This window comes from Podarcis muralis, chromosome 9, assembly GCF_964188315.1.
Source record: "Podarcis muralis chromosome 9, rPodMur119.hap1.1, whole genome shotgun sequence".
NCBI lineage: Eukaryota > Metazoa > Chordata > Lepidosauria > Squamata > Lacertidae > Podarcis > Podarcis muralis.
This window is the reverse complement of record NC_135663.1, coordinates 10079624-10102028: the sequence shown is the minus strand read 5'-3', so window position 1 is coordinate 10102028 and position 22405 is coordinate 10079624. Positions and strand designations below refer to the sequence as shown.

Genomic DNA, 22405 nt, shown 5'->3' with positions numbered 1-22405 from the left:
ACCTCAAATGACAGATCTGATTTGGCGTGTCTTAACAGTTTGTGGTTATGTAACACTGCAGTAGACTACCAGAGATTCCCATACTAGAGTAAGCATCTCAACTGACCCATAACCCTTTTCAGTATGACAATAACCATACGGTAGAAACAGAATATAATTCAGGTTATATAATTATCTCACGTGGCAGTTACTGAGCCAAAATAGTACTGCTGGCTTGCTGCAGTAACAATTGGAATTTAATATATATTGAAATGCAATATATTTTGAAGAGAATAATAGGTCTGAATTTTTAGGCTATGTTTTATTATGCTTCACTGTGGCTCTCTGCATTTATTGTATTTATCTAATTTTACATTCCAGTCCTAAGCACACTTATTTGGAGGTCAGGCTTATTGATGTCAGTGGAACAGTTTTAAGAAAATGTGCTTATGTTTGCAGTAAAGGGGCATACCCACACAAACAAAAATCAGTGTTTCCATAGAACTCGTCAAGTGGAATGCCAGATCTCAGGGCATTTCACTTCTTCAAGGCTTGGTTAGGTATCTGATCTCTGCTTTGATATACATTATTCACATGTGTAATAAAGGCAACATGTCTTAATCAGGTTCAAGATAGTGAAGTGAAAATTAATTTGCTTCATAGTTTGTTCCCAGGTGGGAAAGTTTTATCTGAAATAAAGAGGCAAATGCTGGAAATTAAACCAAAGGCCCAATAAAAATGGAGATCCTTAATACTACTGCAGTAGAACCAATTATTAACAGGCAAAGAACAGTGGCTTCACGGTACAAAGGTACAGGTTTTTCTGCTACCAGGGAGGTTCCTTAACTTAAATTTCATGTTAATATCTAAAACAATCAGCTACTGCTGCTATACAAAAAGACACACCAAAGAACATTTATTGGATTAATTCAAAAACATCTGATAATCTAGTTCAGAAAATAGAGTATTTAAAACAATTTTTTTTACAAAAGATATGTCTGTCTAGCATTTGAATTTCCTGATATTTCTCAAGGTAAAGAAATAACCAGTGGCTTCCCCATTGATTGATTCTTTTTTTTTAAAAAAATATTTATTTATTATTATTAATGCACAATGAAAAAAGCCATACATCAAAACTGAACAAAAAACAAGTACAAATAATAATAAGTTAAAAAACCCCAAAATACAGCATTATAACCAAAAGAAAAAAGGTCTTTTGACTACAGACTTGACCTCTCTTCTACTCCTTAATTCAATTACATATAACTTATTGCTGGTAAAAACTATTATCATGGTTTAACTGATTCTTGGTTTTTCTTTTATCTAACTTCATTCTTGATACTACTACTGAAATTAGTCAAATGCTGCAACAGAGTTTAAACTTCTGTAATTATTTTTCAAATATATTTTAAAGACTTACCATTTTGAAAGAAATACCTGTTTTGGTTTAGTCTTTATTGTTTCAGACAAGTTATCCAACTCCGCATATTCAGTCAATTTTTGGATCCAGTCTTGCATAGATGGAAGTTTGTCAGATTTCCAATTTAGAAACCCCATTGATTGATTCATTCTACTGTCAATTTAACATACAGTAATCATTCCTGCCAACAAGATTCAAAATAATCCATTTGACTAGTCTACATTTATAAGTGAAATAATCAAAATACATTTGGCTTTCCTGGCCAAAGATGGGAGACATAGGCATTTTTTTTGACATAATAAAATTTAGCTGCTTTGATGTGTTGACTGAAGATGGTGTGTACATGCATTCAAGGAGCGATATGGGTCTGTTCAGTCACCAGGGGTACTACCCACCACACCCCTTCAGGCACTAGACAAGATATATTTAGCATACAAAAAGTCAGTACAACAGATGCCAAACACAGACACGCACAGCCCCACCTCTACATCAGTCAATATTTTTCTATTTAAACAGAGTGCTGCAGAGATATGAATACCCAGCTGAGGGTAAGGCACTGAATACACTGGGATTTACTTCCGAAATTGGGGCTATAAAGCGAAATGTAAGTATTATACAGTAAAAAAGGTGAGAGAGCCTGACCGACCATGTTGCTTAGTTGGCAGACAGAACATGCAAATGTGCTGCCACTGTGTGTGTAGCAGTTTCAGTGGACCTCTTCACCTCTCCTAGATCCCCAGCTATGGGAATGGGCCCATGACAAAAGGTAGAGAAAGCAAAGGAGAATCTATATCATGGGTAGGTAAACTAAGGCCCGGGGGCCGGATGCAGCCCAATCGCCTTCTCAATCCGGCCCGCGGACGGTCCGGGAATCAGCGTGTTTTTACATGAGTACAGTGATGCCTCGCAAGACGAAATTAATTCGTTCCGCAAGTTTTTTCTTCTTGCGAGTTTTTCGTCTTGCGATGCACGGTTTCCCATAGGAATGCATTGAAAATCAATTAATGCGTTCCTAGGGAAACCGACTTCAGACCAGGTCCGGGGACAGTCTGTCCCCCGACCTCTTCTGAAGGCTGGGGGGGACGACAAGGGCTTTTCTTCCCACCCCCAGCATTTTAAAAAACCCCGGGACAGCGGAGGACTTCTCCGCTGTCCGGGGCAATCTTAAAATGCTGGCGGGCGGCATTTTAAAATGGCCCGGGACAGCGGAGGACTTCTCCGCTGTCCGGGGCGATTTAAAAGCCCCAGGGAAGGCAGGCAGGGGGGACAAAGACTTTTGCCCCCCGCCAGCCTTCAGAAGAGGTCCTGGAAAACCTGCCTTGAAAAGCTGTCCGGCCAAGGCTTCGCGGACCTCTCCGCAAGCAGCGGCAGCGCTGCCGCTGCTTGCGGAGAGTTGCCGGCATGCCGAAGCCTGCGCGCGCTGAGATCAGCGCGCCCAGGCTTCGCGGCCCCGCCGCGTTCCCGCCCCGCCGCCCGGCATCGGGGCATCGTTCCGAAGCCCGGCGGCGGCGGGAGGAGGTGTCCCCGCCCCGCCGCCAGGCTTTGGAGGAGGTCCGAGGACAGCGGGGAAGACGCGCTGCGCTTCCCCGCTGTCCCGGAGATTTCCCTATGGGCTTTCGTCTTGCGAAGCAAGCCCATAGGGAAATTCGTTTTGCGAAGCGCCTCCAAAACGGAAAACCCTTTCGTCTAGCGGGTTTTCCGTCTTGCGAGGCGTTCGTCTTGCGAGGTACCACTGTAGAATGTGCTTTTATTTAAAATGCATCTCTGGGTTATTTGTGGGGCATAGGAATTCGTTCATATTTTTTTCCAAAATATAGCTGAGGGACAGTGGACTGACGCCTGCTGAAAAAGTTTGCTGACCGCTGATCTATATAAAAGAAACCATCCATCCACACTGCAGGTTCCCTTCAGCTACTCTCAGGAGTAAGGCCCTATTCATGAGCAAAGCAGGAAGCAGCAGAGGCTGGACAGCTGCATATGGACCAATGGAACCAGAATGCAAGTAACCCAGCCATTGCACCCTTTTCACACACACATTCACACACTGCATACGGCAGTCAAGATGACAGGAAGTGCAATAGGCTGACATAAGCCTAGGTAAGGCCAGCTGTTTCTAAGTTGTGCTGGCTTCCTCCAAATGGTATCTTGAGCAGCAATATTAAATATGTTGCACCAACTCAGGCTTATCACAGGTTGGGCAGATGAAATTTGCAAGAAGGGGCATGATGGTTGCATATATTGTGAAGATTGTTGTTGTTTAGTCGTGTCCAGCTCTTTGACCACCTGGACCAGAGCACACCAGGCACTCCTGTCTTCCACTGCCTCCTGCAGTTTGGTCAAACTCATGCTAGTAGCTTCCAGAACACTGTCCAACCATCTCATCCTCTGTCGTCCCCTTCTCCTTGTGCCCTCAATCTTCCCCAGGTTCAGGGTCTTTTCCAGGGAGTCTTCTCTTCTCATGAGGTGGCCAAAGTATTGGAGCCTCAGCTTCACGATCTGTCCTTCCAGTGAGCACTCAGGGCTGATTTCCTTAAGAATGGATAGGCTTGATCTTCTTGCAGTCCATGGGACTCAAGAGTCTCCTCCAGCACCAGAATTCAAAAGCATCAATTCTTCGGTGATCAGCCTTCTTTATGGTCCAGCTCTCACTTCCATACATCACTACTGGGGAAACCAGAGCTTTAACTATACGGACCTGGTATGGATTTAACTGTTGGGAGCCGCCCAGAGCAGGGCAACCCAGTCAGATGGGTGGCTAATAATAATAATAATAATGTGTGTGTTGGGTGTTGTAGCACCACATACACAGAGTTATTATTCCCTGTCAGAAACACAAGCTCCCGTTCCCCTCGCCAACATTCCCCCTCAGGCAGCCCAAAGCTGCAGGCCAGGAGGAGAGAGAAGCAGCACCTGTTGAACGTCTGCCATGCCGCTAAGCAGAGCTGAGACCCCTGTATTGCAGGGGGTTGGGCTAGATGACCCTCGGGGGTCCCTTGGTCCAGCTCTACCATTTTGCAAGCCCCAAGCGGTAGGCCGGCTTGTGATTTTAGTCAGGAGCGGTGGGGAAACCATTTTCGCTCCTCACAGAAACCCGGGGTTCCCGTGTGTGTCTGTGAGGGAGGAGGACGCTATGGCCGGCCTCGGCCTGAGGAGGCGGGAGAGCGCCGCCGCCGCCGCCATCCCTCGCGCCCTCTGAGGCGAAGGCAGCGAGGAGGCGGGAAAGGGCGACGCCGAGGAGGAGGAAGAAGGAGGCGCCCGGCCGCCGCCGCCGCCGGCCTCGTCAGTCCCCGCCCCGCGGCGCTCGCGCTCCCTCTCGCCGCCCGACCGCCGTCCGCCCGTCCTTCCTCCCCTTCGTCCGCCGGGGCCGCCTGCCGCTGGGAGCCGAGCCGAGTCCCGCTCCTCTTCCTCCGCCGCCGCCATGAGCTTCTTGTTGTAAGTGCGGGCCGCCGAGGGAGCCCCTTTCCCCGCCTCGCCGGCAGCAGGGCCCAAGCCGGGCTGCTTTCCTGGCGCCCGAGCCCCGCCGGGGGAGGAGGACGGAAGCCCTTTCCGCCTCGCCTCCGCGCAGCGCCCCATGGCTCTGCCCGGGGGCCTTGGCTCTCCAACCGCCGCTTCCTCCACCACTGGGGTTATTTACTTCTGGGTTTTCTCTCTTGCTTGCTTAAGCCTCTTTCCTCACATCCTTTGTGTTCGTGTGTATGCCTTGCCAACCCCTCCATGGCTGGCCGCCTCCTGCTCCCCCCTCCTGAGGCTCCCCATTTTCTCCGGCTCTCCCCAATTCTGCCCTCGCCCCTTTGCTTTCCAACACATTTGTTCCTTATATGCTTCCTTTAAAAAAAAAAATCTCCACCACCCCCACCGACCGCAGAAAAAAAAAAAAAGGGGGAAGTGCTTTTATTTATATTTTCTGGTGTTAATGTTGCTGGTTCCCCTTAAATAGCTTCCCCCATATTGATCATCATCATCATCATCATCATCATCATCGCCTTCTGTCCTTCATCCAAAGATCCCAGGGCGGTTTGCAACAGAAAAATATAAAATGAAAATGCAAAATGCTTATTAAAAAGCAAGGGTTTTTTCATTTTATTTTAAGGAGGTTATCTCTTTGCTTGCTTGACCCTTTGATTAAAAAAGGGGGAGATTGGTGGGATGGGGGCTCTGGGAAGCCTCTTCTGTACCTCAATTGGGGGGGGGGTCCGCTTCTGCTGAAATGGGAGGCTGATTTGTTGCGCCTAAACTGCTTCCTATCCTAAAAGTTTCTGTTTCGTTCCTGGACCTCTGGGTGCCTTTTGAGCTAAAATGGGGGTGTTAGCATTTTGGAAGATCTCACTGCTGTTGTCTGAATTGCCAGCTGCAGCCAAGTGGAGGAGTTCTGTATTATAGAAAATAAGGTGATTCCTGTTAATTGTGGGGTGAGAATGATGGTGGGGGTGTTTGTAATATCAGGTGCCCCGTATGCCTGCCTGTTCTTCCCTCCCCCACTGCCCCCTCTTGGACAGCAGCTTGGAGAGACTCCCTAGTGGTTTCTGTCTGTAACCATAAAATGAAATTGCATCCCCTAGTTTGTCTCCTCCCTTCCACCCCCCTCTGAGGGAATACAGGAGTCTGTAATTAATCGCCCCTTCTCCCCACCGGCCTTTTCTGTGTTTGAAAAGGCAGCAGTTTTTCTCTTGAGTGGTTCTTGTGATTAAGATAATGGTTATACGGGGTACCCAACTTGTAGAGAAGGTTTTTTTTTCGGGGTGTGTGTGTTTTTGTTTTGTTTTGCTGAGACTGACAGGGAATGCAGCTGGCTCTGTTACGTAGGGGGCTAGACATCTTGGACAATAACCCTGAGAGATCCCCTTCCTCCTTTTGTACTCTGGCCATTGATTGCAACTGCGTTGTGGTCGTCTGGTTTGCTCTTAATTTTTTTTAAGTATCTGCTAGAGTGAAAAGCAAACTTTTGGTTTCCTTAAAATCTTATTTAAAAAATACGTATCTAAATTTAGAAGTAGATTGCATGGTACTTGATAGTTTTTTAAGTTTCTCTAGGGAACACAGGACACATATGTATAGTAGAAACTAAATTTAACATTTTGGCCTTCAAAATTTCAGAAGAAGGGGCTTCTTTTGTGAAGGGTCTATTTGCTTTGAGGTTTTGAGGTTCAGCACAGAATTTGGAGAATGTACATCTTCCATTTCCCTAATACTAAACTTGAAGAAGCAATTTGAAGAAGTTTATTGAATTTTATGGGCAAAGGCTACTGTCTTATACACAACAGTAAGCACCACGGAACACCCTGACTTTTAACATCTGAGTAACCAACATAGGATGGCATAAAGAAAACCACATGAAAACAACTACTTTGCTTGCTTTAAGCCTTTCAGTATACCATGCAGTTAAAAGCTCGTACAAAGCTTTTGGACTTTTGAAGGATTGGCACATGTTCTGATAAAACTCAAAGCTAATTGTGTTACAACTTGTCTAGCATTATAGCAAGCAGGTACTGGAAAGGACAGATTGATGCAGACACTTGCAACATGAAATCAGCTCTAGATATCAGTAGTTGTAAGCTAACTGGCACATACAAAATGTGTAGGGCCCGTTGTTCTGTTATTTGGTTTCCTAGTTCAAAAGTACAACCGAGTAATCTCCATTCCTTGCTGGTTGGAGTGGAGGCAATCTAATTATGACAATCAACATAAACTGGTTAAGTGACTTACAAAATAAAACACAGTGTACTCTTGGGAAAGGGAATGTTGGGGACTTAAACAAAATAATCACTTCGTTGTAGAAGACTTACTTTGTCATGTTCCTGTAAAATGTTGTTGTGCTTATACACGCTTCCACGAACCTCTGCAAATATATTATTGATTAATATTAGGATAGCCCAGTCCTATGCAAATGCTTTAGCCACAGTAAGTGTCAAAATGTTATGCCTTATTCATTCCTCTTCTTACTCTTTAAAATATCTGGAATGGATTTGTGTCTATGCAAAAAACTAACCCCCCCCCAAAAAACCCACCTGAAGCAAACTTCCAGAGCCACATAGCTTTCTTTGTGTGCACGTGGGGCCATGTAGATAGTTTGGAAGGACTGTATCTTGAAAGGCAAACTAAAAACAAATTTATTTAAAACAAATAAAGTTGTTTTCTTCAAAAAGGCAAAAAAAGAGGTGCTCTCATTTGGTCTCCTGGAGTAATGATCTGTTGTGGATTGATGCTTCTTTCTATATAATTAAGGTCCATAGTAATTTCTGATTCTGTAAACCCATGTTATCTTCATTCTGATTGTGAAAGCCAAACTGACAGCTGCATTTTTAAGAGAACTCTTCCTGAAGTTTGAGACTGCCTAAAAATGCTTGCTGTGCAGATATATCAGTGAATTGTGCCCATCCATCCACCCTTGTAGAAGAAGAGGACAAGAAATCTTCCATTTTCTTGTCTTTGGTTTGGGGTTTTATAGTCATACCTCCCTTGGTTAGCAAACACAGAAGAAAACATAAAATATTTGGAAATGAGGAGGAAAGCTGGTTTTCTGATCTGCCTGTTCCTTTTGAGCTTTCACAGTTCTAAGAAAATAGATGTTGGTTCCTGTTGTGTTTCCCTTTTTTGCATGAACGCAAGTGTTCAACACAGATAGTGGCCCAAGTACATCATTTCTCTTCCTCATGGCAAGACATGGGTAGCATGTCTGTAGCAGGGTTAAAAACTTAGATATATAAGCTAAGCGCCAAATGGCTCCATAAACCAGGGTTACAGTCACCAAAATGGAATGCCTACTTGCCATTTTTGGGCCAGACAGCTCAAAAGTTGTATTTTTCAATACGACTTTTTGGTTCCTGAAATTCATTCTGATTGTGCAGATAAAATACAACAAATAGAATTCTTCAGGATATGTTGTTAGTGTATGAAAACAGTCAAGATCCAAGGATCCCCAGCCATGCACCTCTGGATGTTGGAGACTTCAGGTGCCACCCTGGGGCCCAGGCATCTTCACCTGGTCACAATTTTGAGCACTGGTCTGTTGTGGGGCAGCCAGCATTGATGCCAAGAGTAGCTGCGTTTGTGCTGTGGCTCTATGATAGGGCTGTGGACAGTAGTATTCAATTGGAAACTTGAAATGCAGACTTTCATATAGGTCAATTTGGCAGTGTTACTTTAAGAACAAATTACTGCAGAGTTGCAGAAACCATAGCCTGCAATTCCCAGGAAAATGTTAAAGATAGTTCTGGTAGGCGTACCATATGGCAATGTACCGCTGCTTTTTAGAATTGCTTAAATTGCCTGCAAAAGAAACCCTTGTGAACGAAAAAAACCCCCCACACCTTGCTTCAGCTCACCATATTTCAGTAGCTTGTTGTTTTTTGTTTTCGCACTGGGTATCTAATTTATTTGTTTATTAAATAATATATGTCCAACCCTTCCTCTCAAAGCACCCCAAGGCTGCAAACAAAAAGTTATAAAACATCTTAAAAACAATTCTGACCTAGATGCAGACAGAGAAAGATCTCAAAAGTCTTGTTGAAAGAGGAAGGCCTTCAGTAGATGATGAAAAGACAACAGAGACAGCTCCTGTCTAATATTCAAGGGGAGAGAATCCCAAAAGAGTAGGTCGGTGCTACAACACTAAAGGCCTTGTTCCTGCACTATGCAGAACTGTACCTTCGGTTAAGATGGTTTCTGCTGGAGACCCTTACCTACAGAGTTCAGTGATTGACTGGGTGTACAAGGGGCGAGGTAATCTTTCATGTATCTTGGTCCTAAGGTATATATAGGGCTTAATAAACCCTAATCGAGGGACGCGGGTGGCGCTGTAGGCCTCAGCGCCTAGGGCTTGCCGATCGAAAGGTCGGCGGTTCGAATCCCCGCGGCGGGGTGCGCTCCCGTTGTTCGGTCCCAGCGCCTGCCAACCTAGCAGTTCGAAAGCACTCCCGGGTGCAAGTAGATAAATAGGGACCGCTTACTAGCGGGAAGGTAAACGGCGTTTCCGTGTGCGGCTCTGGCTCGCCAGAGCAGCGATGTCACGCTGGCCACGTGACCTGGAAGTGTCTCCAGACAGCGCTGGCCCCCGGCCTCTTGAGTGAGATGGGCGCACAACCCTAGAGTCTGTCAAGACTGGCCCGTACGGGCAGGGGTACCTTTACCTTTACCTTAAACCCGAATCAGCACCTTGAACTTAGCCCGGAAGCTAATTGGTAGCCTATCTTCCAAGAGCAAGATAACCTTTCAACTATGTAAGCCTCAGTGAAAAGCACCAGCATGCGCAGAACTAAGCTTATTTGCCCAAAACATGTTTAATATATCTAGATAAAATGTACCTGTAGGAGTGACACTGATTTTTTTTTATTATTTCTGAATCATATCTTTAGGAAACCTCCAAGATTATAGATTGTTTAAATGTACATTTTTAAAAATCAAACTCTACTGCCCCTATTTTCTATTAAGGCCTAGGTCTTTGCATTAAACAAATTTGTATGATAATGACATTAAGATGGATTCAGATTCTTATATTATTATTGCTGTTTTTCACTGCAGAGACACAATTCTCCCCCCACTATGGAAACACATTTCTCTTGTATAGTATGTTTTGGACTTCCAGCAAACTGCAGACATTTGATCACTGAACAGAGAGGTCAAATGCACATCACACACTCTTAAGACCACACAAGTGTGAGATGCTATGGGAAAACTCTTGTCAGATTCTTCTCTCATTTTGCCTTGTATGTGGAGACATGTTATGCCATTTATATACCTTTTCATACTCCCTTTGGTCTGCTTGGAAGCACATGTTCTTACATGCAGGAACTCGTGCTTCTGTGCAAGCTAGTTAACTGGATATTTTATGCTTGCTTTTGAATCTGTTAATTGCCCCAAGCCTTTAGAACTGTGTATCCTGTGCTACATCACCCCCCCCCCCCACTTCTGATCTCCTCCTTTTGTACAATATTGATTTGAAGGCTTTAAAAAAAAATAATCTACAATAGAATGGGCTTATTGTAACTATAAGCCCTTTGAGTACCCCATGGTGTGCCTTTTTAATGTAAAAGATAATAGCTAGCCTACTTGCCTTCTTTTTTTTATCAAGCTATCCCACGGGAGACTTGTCAAGCACTTTTAAAATTATATACATGGAAGAAGCTGTAAATGGCCTCTATGTGATGGCTCATCCATGTTGTTGCAAAATTGTCCATGTTGTTGCAAAGTCATCACATTGGGCATCATGTAATTATTCTGCAAAGCTGCCATAGAATGTGGAAGGACATGAAGTGTCAAAGATGCATATCTACATCAGTAGAATAATATCCACCCGCAGGGCAGCAGGGACAGAGAAGCCACAGGATGGAGGCTGTTTTCATCTTTCTCTGTGCCTTCTTAGCATTTAGCATGCCAAAGGTATGCACTTAATCAACAACGGTAATGTATAGGCCATGTTGACAAGCTGAGCTGATGTCTTTCCTAATGGTTCAGAGTAAGCACCACTTTCTACATAATGTTACTCCTGTGTGGGGGCGGGCGGGGAGACACCTCATGTGATGTATTTCATATTTAATGGTGCACATGTTTTTCATCCCCTAATTGTCTAGGAAGACTCTTATAGAATGCATTTCTAAGACAGTAAAATATATTTTTGTAATTATTCCCCAAATACAGCTTTTTCCCTTCTCTCGCTGTACAGTGGACGCTCGGGTTGTGAACGTGATCCTTTCGGGATGCACGTTCACAACCTGCAGCGTCCGCAACCCACAGTGGTGCGTCTGCGCACGCGCGGGTTGCGATTCGGCGCTTCTGCGCAAAGAGCAATTTAGTGCTTTTGCGCATGCGCAACCGCCGAAACCCGGAAGTAACCTGTTCCGGTACTTCCTGGTTTCGGCGGTCCGTAACCCGAAAAAACGCAACCTGAAGCGTCTGTAACCTGAGGTATGACTGTATCTGAATGTTAGTCTTAGACACACCCACCCACCCACCTACCCACCAGCTCCTTCTCTGTCACTGAGAACAAATACTGCTAGTCTTAGATTTTAGTGAATTGTTAACCCTGAGTGAACAGAGGTCAAGTTTTCTGCTTAGGGATTTGTTTACTTTTCTCCTGGGGGAAATATTTCTCACTAGAGAGTTGTTATTTTGAATCAGTATGTAAAACTTCCCATGTCTCCTCACCTCCTTGGTCCTATAGACGTCTTAGCTTGCAGAGCCCTCCTGCCACACCAGCACCCATTCCCAGCAAACATTTCTGTTTTATCGACTTTGGAGAGCGGTGCATTGATTTATTTGCTTTCCCCCCTGTTTTCAACAAAAGGCTGTTGAGTCAGAATGTGTGCGCAGAATTTCTGTAGGCAGAAAGATTCCCACAAATCAGAAGTTGCCTTATCTTTGGCAAACTTTGAAGTCTGTGATGAAAGGTTATAGGCTGGGGGTACAGAACCCTTTTGGCTACATGGGCCAGATCCTTATGAGGATCTGCCTCGTGGGTCAAATTTGGCACGTGGGCCGCCCACAGACATTTTCACTCCAATCTTAAAGGGCGTAGGGGCAGCCTCCTCCCATTTCTTTTTGAAGTGATGAGGATGGCAACTGGTAGGTAGGGGAGCAGAGATGGAGGGAATTGTCATTGTGGACCAAGTTAAATTCCCTCACTTGATTTTCCTTACCCCTGCTATAGAGAAGTCATTGCCAATTGGGGGCAGGGCTGCTGGTAACATTCAGATTTTAAAGAACAGTATGCAGTGGTAGCCTTGTTTCTAGTTATAGCCAGAGGTTTCTTCCAAGCTGATGGGAGAAGCAAAGGGCATTGGAAAGTATTCCAGGATTGTCGGCTTAAATATAACAATTTGATCATTTTGGAAATCATACCTCCAGGCATCTTCTTGAAGAAGAATGCGATTGTCCAGGCTACCATGGTAGTACATTAATAGGCATAGATGTGTGTCCAAATTTTAGTTTTGATTGAGCTTTGGTAATTAATTCTCTACCAGTCCAACTATAAAAGTAGAATAATCATGCCCTGCTCACCTGGAAGCTGAAAGGGTTAGTGAGATTAAAATAAAGCAATACTTTGCACAGTGAAAAAGCTGCAGAAATGAAGAAAATAATAAGTTGGTTAAAACACTAAATGTGAACTACCGTATTTTTCGGCCCATAGGACGCACCGGCCCATAGGACGCACCTAGTTTTTTTTGGGGGGGGGGAAATAAAGGAATTCCCCCCCTTTATTTCCCCCCCAAAACCAGGTCGGAGAATCCAAACCAGGTCGGGGAACAGAGGGATGGCAGCTGTTCTGCTTTCAGCACGCCCCGCGCTCCGGGAAGCAGGCTGCTATCCGTAGCCTAGGGAGCCTGCGGGAACTCCCGCGGGCTCCCCAGGCTTGCTGATAGCTTCCTGAAGCCTGGAGAGCGAGAGGGGTCGGTTCCCCTTCATTTTTGGAGGTGGAAAAAGTGTGCCCTATAGGGCAAAAAATACGGTAGTTTTGTTGTTGGAAGAATTTCTTTCTCCTCTTGAACTTTTTTAGCCAACATTTGATCTCTGGTAAATTACGTAGTTGCTCTGGATTCTTTCTTATTGGACATAAAAAGGAAAGCTGCATAGATCGTACTACTTTTGCCTCAAAAAGGACCTGGTTCTTCCTTTCACCCTTGTGTAAGAACTAGAAATACTGTTTCTAGTTAGATTGGATTTTGCAGAACAAACCTAACTATGTTTTCCTAAACATCTGGGGAAGGTAGATATTTTCCAGTCCTTGGAACAGCAATCTGGGATGTCCAGAAGAGGAAATATGGGATGAAGAGGAAGATGAAGAGGAATTTTTTGAAAAATTAGTTTTGTCACTCTTTGTCTTCCTTAATAATTGGCAGGTTTCATCTTATGCAGTAGCTTTTAAGAACATCATAATTCACAAGTGCAGTTTTACTTGAAGTCTGCTCCAACATCTGTTTTTCTGTTCTAACATTTTCATCTTGTGTTTTGCTTTAGAAGTTTAGGGATTTGCCCCAGGCTGGCAGATTCGCTTTCTGTGTGTTCCTCTTTTTGAAAGCTGTCAGAAACCATAGAGACTAATAAAGCATGAAAACTTAAATAGAAATTCTCCATTTACCCTGAGTGCATTAACTTCTCTAGAAGTTAATATTGTCACAATGTATAAATTCTTCTCCATTCCTTCTCAAATGATTTACATTTTGTTGTATAATTCCTAAATCACATACGCAGCTTGTGCAGACATAATGTCGACTCCCTCTTAATTGCAATTAAGAAATCAGGAGCCGTTCTTGAGAATGATGTTCCCATCTCAGGATGGAATACTCTCCTGTTCCCTAACATTAACTATGGTTTCCATGCAATACTGGTCTGAAACCAGCTGTAAAAGGTGATCTGGTTAAACAGGGTTCTTGGTTAGTCTTGGCAGCACTTGGTGTTATTCTGGAATATCTGAGTTTGGGGCCAGTCAGGTTTGTGTTAGATGGCCAATTCAACAATTTCATTCCATCCATTTTTAAACCCTTTCTCTGCTGCAATTTAAGAGTTATGAAATTTATTGCTATATAGAAAGCTGCTTACAGAGTCAGGCTATTGCTCCATCTAGTACACTATTGCATGGTCTGACTGGGAGTTTTAACCAGCCCTACCTGGAGAAATACTACTGCTACTACTACTACTACTACTACTACTACTACTACTACTACTACTACAAATAATAATATTGATGATGATGCACCACCCATCTGACTAGGTTGTCCCAGCCACTCTGAGTGGCTTCCAACAAAATATAAAAACACGGCAAGACACACATCAGCATTATAAACTTCCCTCGTGGTTTGAACCTTGGACTTTCTGCAAGGAAGGCAGGTGAATGCCTCACCACTGAATTATGTGTGGTCATGTACATACAGTACTTGCCCCGTTTCACTCCTTTGGGCTCTGGCAACCTGTCGCCAATCCTCCCCTTCTATCCCCATGGCCTTTACACACACCACTTACCTGGTTTTATAAATTGTTACTACCCATGAGAGTGCCCCCCCAATCCATATTCTGAGGCAAAATGACTGCTAGAGACATATAGTGGTGGTGGGTGATAATAGGAAATGTCCAAGCAGAACATCTTGCTAACTATGCCTGGAGACAAGAGTGCTGGGATTGATAGAGGAACACTTTCTTATGATGAAATTTGCATAAGTGGACCAACCTTGCTGCCTAGCTGGAAGCTGTGGGTAGGTAGTTATTAGAAAATCAGATTACTAAGGTTTTTTTTAATGTAGGCTATCTTTACTCTTAAGCGCTACAAAGCAAGAAGTACTTAGCTGCTATGAATACTACAAATTAACCAACTCTCAACAAGCCTTTGCTTAAAGGGTGTTTTTCTAGTGAAGAGGTTCTTAATGAATTTTCATTGAATTTTCGAGATAATCTAACTTTGGCTTGTTACTTTATCACTTGCTGCCAGCTGACTCTGAATTTAGAGTACAAACATGCATTAGAAGAGCTTGCATAAATCTAGCTTCTACTTTTTACTACTTTGTCCACAATCAGTTTCCCATACATCAGAATTTTGGCTACTTGTCCAGCCGTTAAAGCCTAAGGGCAAAAGATTCTTGTCAAGGTCCACAGTGTATATACCGTATTTTTCGCTCTATAACACGCACCTGACCATAACACGCACATAGTTTTTAGAGGAGGAAAACAAGAAAAAAATATTCTAAACAAAACAGTGGATGTATGATTTTTGTGGTTCATGCTGTGGCCACAGACATGTGATCTGACGGTGAGTTTGGGGTAGCCCAATGCAAAAATCCTGAGGATCCATGTGGATCCGCGCTTTGTAACCACGTTTTAAGTGGGGAGAGAAGGAAAAGCACTCAAGGGACAAGGAACACGCATGGGGTGGGTGGAGAAGGATGCTGTTAATAATGCACAAGAGGGGTATAAGAGGAGAAGGCTTCTCTCCTCTCCCGCTTTGCTCCTTTAAAGCAAGCAGGCTCTCTGTCCCTCTCTCCTCCCCACTCAGCGGCTCTTCTCCTGCTTTGCTGTTTCAAAGCGAGCCACGGAGGAGGAAAGGAAGGGGAACCATGGATCCTCTGCTCACGACTGCAGCAGATCCCCCCGCCATCTGTAGGCATTCGCTCCATAACACGCACAGACATTTCCCCTTACTTTCTAGGAGGAAAAAAGTGAGTGTTATGGTGCAAAAAATACGGTAATACCTGGGAAACCCAGTGGAATTACCAATTAGCTTGGCTTACTGTGCACCTGTGCCTTTTGCAGCACTATGGTGAAGCTGGCTAGCGTTTCATTAGCATATTTTTGATGCTGTAGCTAAGACAATGGAAGAAGGGTCTGTATAAAATAATAAGTTTGCATCTCTTCAGAGAATTGTCATCTTCTGGGTGGAGGGAAAGTGAATGTGTGGGCTAAGAAACTGAGCTCACAGCAGATAGCTGGAAAGTCATGGCACATTTGTTCTTCAATATAAAAATTATTTTAGTGGGAGTAGTTCATAAATAGGTTGCAAGGTCCAATTTTGCATTGATCATTGCATCTGAGTTCCTTTGAAAAATCTTTATCTTAACAGCAAATACAGTTCTCTAGTTTTGGCAAGGTACCATTAAGATCTTTCAGATGTAATACCAAATTATAGGTTGGTATTACTTAAAATATATGTGCAAGTGGAGCCATATGTTCATGTACTCCCTTTCATCCTTGGGCTCAAAAAACACACGACTTCCCCTTTAACGTAAACTGTAGTTTGTTATTACATCTCAGATGTCTGCTCTTGCTCTTTAAACCAGGAATTGTGTATATTCCACCTTTCCTCCAAAGAGCTCAGAGTGGCATACATGGTTCTCTACCCTTCCCCCATACTTTTTTCCTAAACAACAATCCTGCGATTCTAAGGTGGGTTAGTTTGAGAGGTGGATCAGGATTTCGAGATAACCATGTCTTTAATAACTCTGTTCTATTTACAAGCACAATAACAAATTATGCTTAATAACTGAGGAATCCCAGTGGCAATAGCAACAGCCTTTTGCAGAAATTTGACGTAATTTCCTGATTAGACTACTTAGATTGCAGTCCTATACACATTACAAGGAAGTAACACAGCAGGAGTTTCTTCTGAATAAGCAAACATAAGATTGCTCTGTTAGCATCTTCTTGTAAAAATGCGTTGATATTTTAAAGTGTAATGAAGAGTCTGCCCTACTTCCTTAATTCTTTGTATTGCTTCTGCTTTGAGATAATATCCTGTTGTTCTGTGTCTGAATGTGTTCACTTCATCTTCACTGGCCACTCTACCCTTTCCTTATCTTTGCAGTTATTTCCTTCTTCCTGGCTGTTGGTTTTGTCTCTTTCCTCTTTGCACCCCGTTTTAAAAAGGGTGCTGCCCTTGTGTTTAAATAGTCTTATGTTTCTTCCTTCAAGATCATTCAGTGTTTATGTTCTCTGTGTCAATGCAGTGAATGAATTTTGAACTATTCAGGTCACATTCAGACCATGCTTTTAAAACACATTTAAAGCACCACAATTCCCAGCACCTTGAACAAACTATAGTTCAAGATTTGTTTGGAGGAGACAATGTGCTTTAAACGTACGGTGTGGATGTGACTTTAGGACAGCGTATTTTGTTGAATAGGGAAGGTGTCTTATGTTCCTTAAGACGCTTAGTGTTTTGTCATGATAATTTATATAACATTCTTCAATGCACTAGTTCTTGTGCATTCTTGTGCAACTAGGGTTCACGCCTTAGCCTTTTCAGCTATATCATTATTTTTGGTATTTTTTTTTTTTGAGGAGCAAGCTACTCTTGCTGCACGAAGTCACAGTGAACAAAGCTTCCCTCCTTTGCTTCATGTTTGATGGTGTGATATTTATAGCTGTGTTGTGCTGTGGTGAGAGAGAATGTGCTAAAAATATGCATACTGTAAAATTCGGTTGGATTCCTAAGACTGGATTGTGCTTGGCAAAAGAGATCCTTCACAAAAGCAAAGAAAGATTTAGAGCTTAGGCTTCCTTTGGCTGGTTTGTTTAGTTTATTCAAACATTGCTGAATAGTTCCCAGCAACTTCTGCAGCATTTGCATGTTCTGCTGATTTTCGGTGTGAAGTCTTCTGGGGTGTGAAGGCTCATCAACATGAGAGAGAGAGAGAGACATTGTTAGGAATAAATTAATATTTCCACGTTGTCAAGGAGGCACATGGTATTCAGCTAGCATCTTACTTCACTTCAAGAAAACGACTTGCATATAATGAACAGTAGCAACACTAAGGTATTTATTTCAGAGTAGCCCTTTGCCCTACTGCAGTGACTATTGTATCCTTGCCTATTTTATTGTGTTTTTAATATATTGTAAGCAGCCTCAAAACTTTGGGTAGTGGTTGGGGTATAAATACTCTTAAATAATAATAATAAAATAAGAAATGAGACTTCAGTATGACTAAAAAATAAGAAGAAATAATTGAGATGGGAATTTTAATGTGGAAGGAAAGTTTGCTGATATATTGAATCCCATATTAATATATGGGAAAACTAGTGGCAAACTGAAGTAAAGCACTAAATCAGGCTTCTTCAACCTCGGCCCTCCAGATGTTTTTGGCCTACAACTCCCATGATCCCTGGCTAGCAGGACCAGTGGTCAGGGATGATGGGAATTGTAGTCTCAAAACATCTGGAGGGCCGAGGTTGAGGAAGCCTGCACTAAATTGTAGGAGGAGGAGGAGGAGTGGTAGATTAACTATGGTTAGCAGAATAATAGAGTACAAGATCACTGCCTTGATTAAACTGATTATAAAGTAACAGATTAAGAACTGGTAATCATGGTAGGTTTCAAAGATAGAACAATATTTTAATTTTTTTTACCGACTCAATGATTAATAATATTAGTCCCTCAAGAACAATTAACAAGGGGGTTGTAGGTTGCTATGGTATTTAAAGGAAAATTTTAAATACTTCATTGCATCTGTCTTGTTGAATCTGTGCCTAATAAGGTTCAGAAAAGATTAGTCAAAATATTGAAGGTGTTGGAGCATCTTTCCTGTAAGGGAAAGGTTAAAGAAAAAATGACTAAGTTGGAGTAAGGGGAGTTGAATGATTTACAAATGTGTGAATGGTATGTAGAAAGTGAATAGATTATGTTTTTCTGAAAGCGTTGCCCAGATTCAGGGCACACTTCCAAAATTTATAATGTAATATGGAATTTTCTGCTACAAGATGTAATGATAGCACTGACTTAGATGGCCTGACTAATTCATGGGTGATGTACAAGGCCCCATCCACTCTGGATTTGTGTAGGGCAGTGTTTCCCAACCTTGTGCCTCCAGCTGTTTTTGAACTACAACTCCCATCATCCCTGACTAGCAAGACCAGTGGCAAGGGATGATGGGAATTGTAGTCCAAAAACAGCTGGAGGCACAAGGTTGGGAAACACTGGTGTAGGGTTCACTCCATAGCCTTTTCTTTTCCCAAATATATCCCACATGGCAGCAGGGGTTTAGGATCAGAGTTTTTCTTCTAGATGGGCTCCCTTCCCAAGTTGATGAGCCCCATCTGCCCATCACTTCCCTGTATAGTACATACAGAAAACACCTTCTTGACCATTGGATCCACTGTTGGTCTTGTCCACTCAATCCACCAGAGCCTGTCTTCACACACAGGGGAAGCCACTAATTCACTGAGCATTTGAGACCCATCGGCTACCCTCACCTGGTTTAGCTTGCCAGTTGAAGCAGTTTCCCAGGGTGTGGCCGCTGTCACCTGCTGACAGCTTCTAGGAGCCACAGGTGAGAGCTGAGTGCAAGGTGAGGACAAAATGTGGGCAAACTACCCCAGATGGAGCACACTGTGTACCCCATCAGAGGTACTACCTCTCTGCTAACACCCCAGTATCACCTATGCTCCTGCAGTCTAGGCAACAGCTATAGCATTCAGCTGGAGGTGTGGAAAGTGTCCTGAAGAAAACAAATTACAATTTTTGTTACTCATAGGAAATGTAGGGCCTACAGCATCCCAACCATTTTTTCTCTCATGCATTGCTGTGATCTTTTTTTTAAAAAAAAAAACTCACAGCATCTTCTTTACTATACTGCCATCACTGTACAAAGTTCAAAGAGCAAGGCTGCAGAGAACTACTCTGTGGTTGTCCTTCATTTATGTCCCTTTCTTAGATGTCTGAGCTGGCTGGAAGTATTGCAAGACTTTATTGGATGCAGTAGCCTTTAATACCCAGATTTATTCACAAGTAGGTGTGCTGAATGATCTTTTTTAACACACATACACAGCCCTTGCTAAAAATGAATATACATTTTTTTTCTTTTATCAAACTTGAGAGGAAGAGGGGTAGAAATGTAAATAAACCATTTACCCCAAGGCAACTTTGGGTTCAGTATGCTAATGATTAAACCTAGCTACGACATCAGGTGTTCAATTTTCTTTTTAAAAGAAGGAGGAACTCGTAGGATTTTGAAATATTTTTCAGATCTGCATAGGGCTAGCTCCTAAAACTCAGAATCCCCTCCCATTTCTGAAGACAGTCAATATTGTATGTTTACAGAGGAGTGTGCACATAACACAGTGTGTGTGTGTGTGTGTGTGTGTGATAAGCAAACCACAATGACACGTTTCCTTCCTTCCTTCTCCTACTTTAAGATTAGCAGATCAAAAAGTGTAAAAGGCATTATGTGTAGAAGGTATTTGGGGTATTGCAAATGGCACCAGCACAGGCCTTCCCTGTTGCCGACAGGGCCACCTCCTCATTGATTTAAATTAATTAGGATTAACTTCAATCCTGAACTTCCACTGCTTTGCAGCTATCGTCATTCATGAGAAAGGCTTTGGGAGTAAACCCTGAGAAAAAAATCCATCCCCACTGCCTTGTGGGACATCTCTGGGAGAAGGAAAGGCTAAGGAGTAAACCCTGCACAAATCGAGAGTGATGGGTTGTTATTCAGTTAATTGTCTCCCAGTATGATAATTTTAATGCATTTCCCCCCTGCTCTTTTATTGTTTTTTGCCTGTTTTTATTATGCATGTCTAGTTTTAACTAAATCGCCATGGAAATATTTACTGAAGGGCAGTATACTAATTTATTACACAAATTCATTAACTAAATAGTGCATTCTCCAGAGCAGTAAACCTTAAAGTTAGAAAAGTCTCTGAAAATATAAAAAACATACAGCCTGATTAAAGATTTTGGAACAAGACAAATGCCTCAGGTGACTCCATCAATGCCGTTGACTTGTTCCTTTCTGTCTGTCCAATGCTATGTGTTTGCTTAATTCATTGTGTTTGTTTTGCTAAGGGGATTAGTTGTGTCAAATTTCACTGCTCAGGTAACCTATGCTGAAGTCCCAAAAACAAACTCATTAAAGCTTGTGCCTCTATATTTTTGGTGACACAAACTAGATTACTTCTTTCAAAGTTGCAAAACTTGCATGTATGTTATGGTTGTTCAGGAGGATCAGAAGGGAATGTTGGAAAAATATCTTCATTAGAATTTACTTCTTAGTTAATTAATTTACCTGATCCCCTGAAAAGGTGTTAGTAGGTTCAGTAGACTTTAGGGTTCCTCTGATTTAGTTGACAACATTTTGGACTTCCTATTCTACCACCTAAAGATTTCTGAGTAAATTGTACTCCTTGACCAAAAAGAAAGACACTTGCTATTTTTATCCTTGCCTTCCCGCCATATTGGAATCAACATGTTCAGAATAGAATTTTTTTAAAAATTAACCCTTTGCATTTGAACCTTTGTCAAAACAATTGTTCAAAGTTTAGTTGTTCTTGTATGCCTTTCAATATGTTGCTGCTCTGTGGTTAAACTGTGGTTAACACAGGGCACCTTGAATGTTACTGTTTCTTGAGTATGTAGATGTATTCCTCTACATCTTTGAAGAAATGGGTCCAAAGATGACTAAAATAGAGGGGACAGATATTTGAAAGGAAATGTTATATGAGTAGCTTAAAGCAGAAGGTATTGCACTGATGGACCACTAGCCAATTTCCAGTGGACCTATGCACACTTGCTGGTTGCTGAGATTTGTAAAAAAGAATCTTGACTTTCATGTAAACTTTCACTTGAACTAGCAACACACTTCTTATATTTTTACACAAGAGTACAGATTCAAGATCACTTAACCTAGATTAATTATGGCTTCACTGTTAACATATCCCGCGTAATCTTTCTTCCTTTGTAAATTTGAGGGCTGCATGTGAATGGCATGATTTGTGTAGACCTTTCCATTTGATCAGTGTTCTAGATGGAATTGCAACATGGAGAAGTAGCTCCTATGCTGGCTATTTGACTGTGTGACGGAAGTTTATGTCATTGTGTTTTTGCTAATCTTGCCACTCATGGATTCCCCCCCCCTTTTGTGGTATGTAATAAGGGTGTACATCATGCTTCCAAGCATGCAACAGATTAGTCACACAGCCATCTTATATTTTGTGGGAAGGGGAGAAGACATTCTAACTCATAAGAATGTTAGTGTAAGATAGGGGATCATTCTGTGAACCTGTCTCTCTCTTTCCCCAGTACACAAGATTTTCTGAAACCAAAATATTTCCCTTCTTTTGCAGTGGTAGCCGCTCTTCTAAAACTTTTAAACCAAAGAAGAATATTCCAGAAGGCTCTCACCAATATGAGCTGCTGAAACATGCAGAGGCCACTCTTGGAAGTGGCAACCTACGGATGGCTGTTATGCTGCCTGAGGGTGAAGATCTAAATGAATGGGTTGCAGTGAACAGTAAGTAACATGACCTTTCCCCTCTGTGTGTGTTTTTTGAGCATTAATATTGACTGATAAAACCGGGTGGGAGGTGGGGGAGGCGTGAGAGGTTTGACATTCATTCCCCTGGGATGGTAATGGTTAAATTTATTTCTGCAAACCTACCTCTGGAAAACACTCTTTTTAGAAATGGTTGAATGTGCCATGATGTAACTGCAGCCAATATGATGTAGTGGTTTGAATGTTCAAATAGAGCCTGGGAGGCCAGGGTTCAAATCTCCACTGAGCTCCCTGGCTGACCTTGGGCCAGTTACTGTCTCTC

At 42.7% G+C, this 22405-nt stretch overlaps 1 protein-coding gene across 2 annotated transcripts in view; it reads left to right on the top strand.

The window, feature by feature from the left end:
- Positions 1–4495: 4495 nt before the first annotated feature.
- MOB1B (MOB kinase activator 1B) overlaps positions 4496–22405 on the top strand; it is a 32117-nt gene continuing 14207 nt past the window's right edge. The window contains exons 1-2 of one of the 2 annotated variants that reach the window (XM_028743966.2): positions 4496–4831; positions 21935–22101. In XM_028743966.2, coding sequence (XP_028599799.2) covers positions 4818–4831; positions 21935–22101 — 181 coding nt within the window. In that variant the 5' untranslated portion in view covers positions 4496–4817. The remainder of the gene's footprint in view (positions 4832–21934; positions 22102–22405) is intronic. The other variant, XM_028743965.2, reaches the window with a different exon arrangement.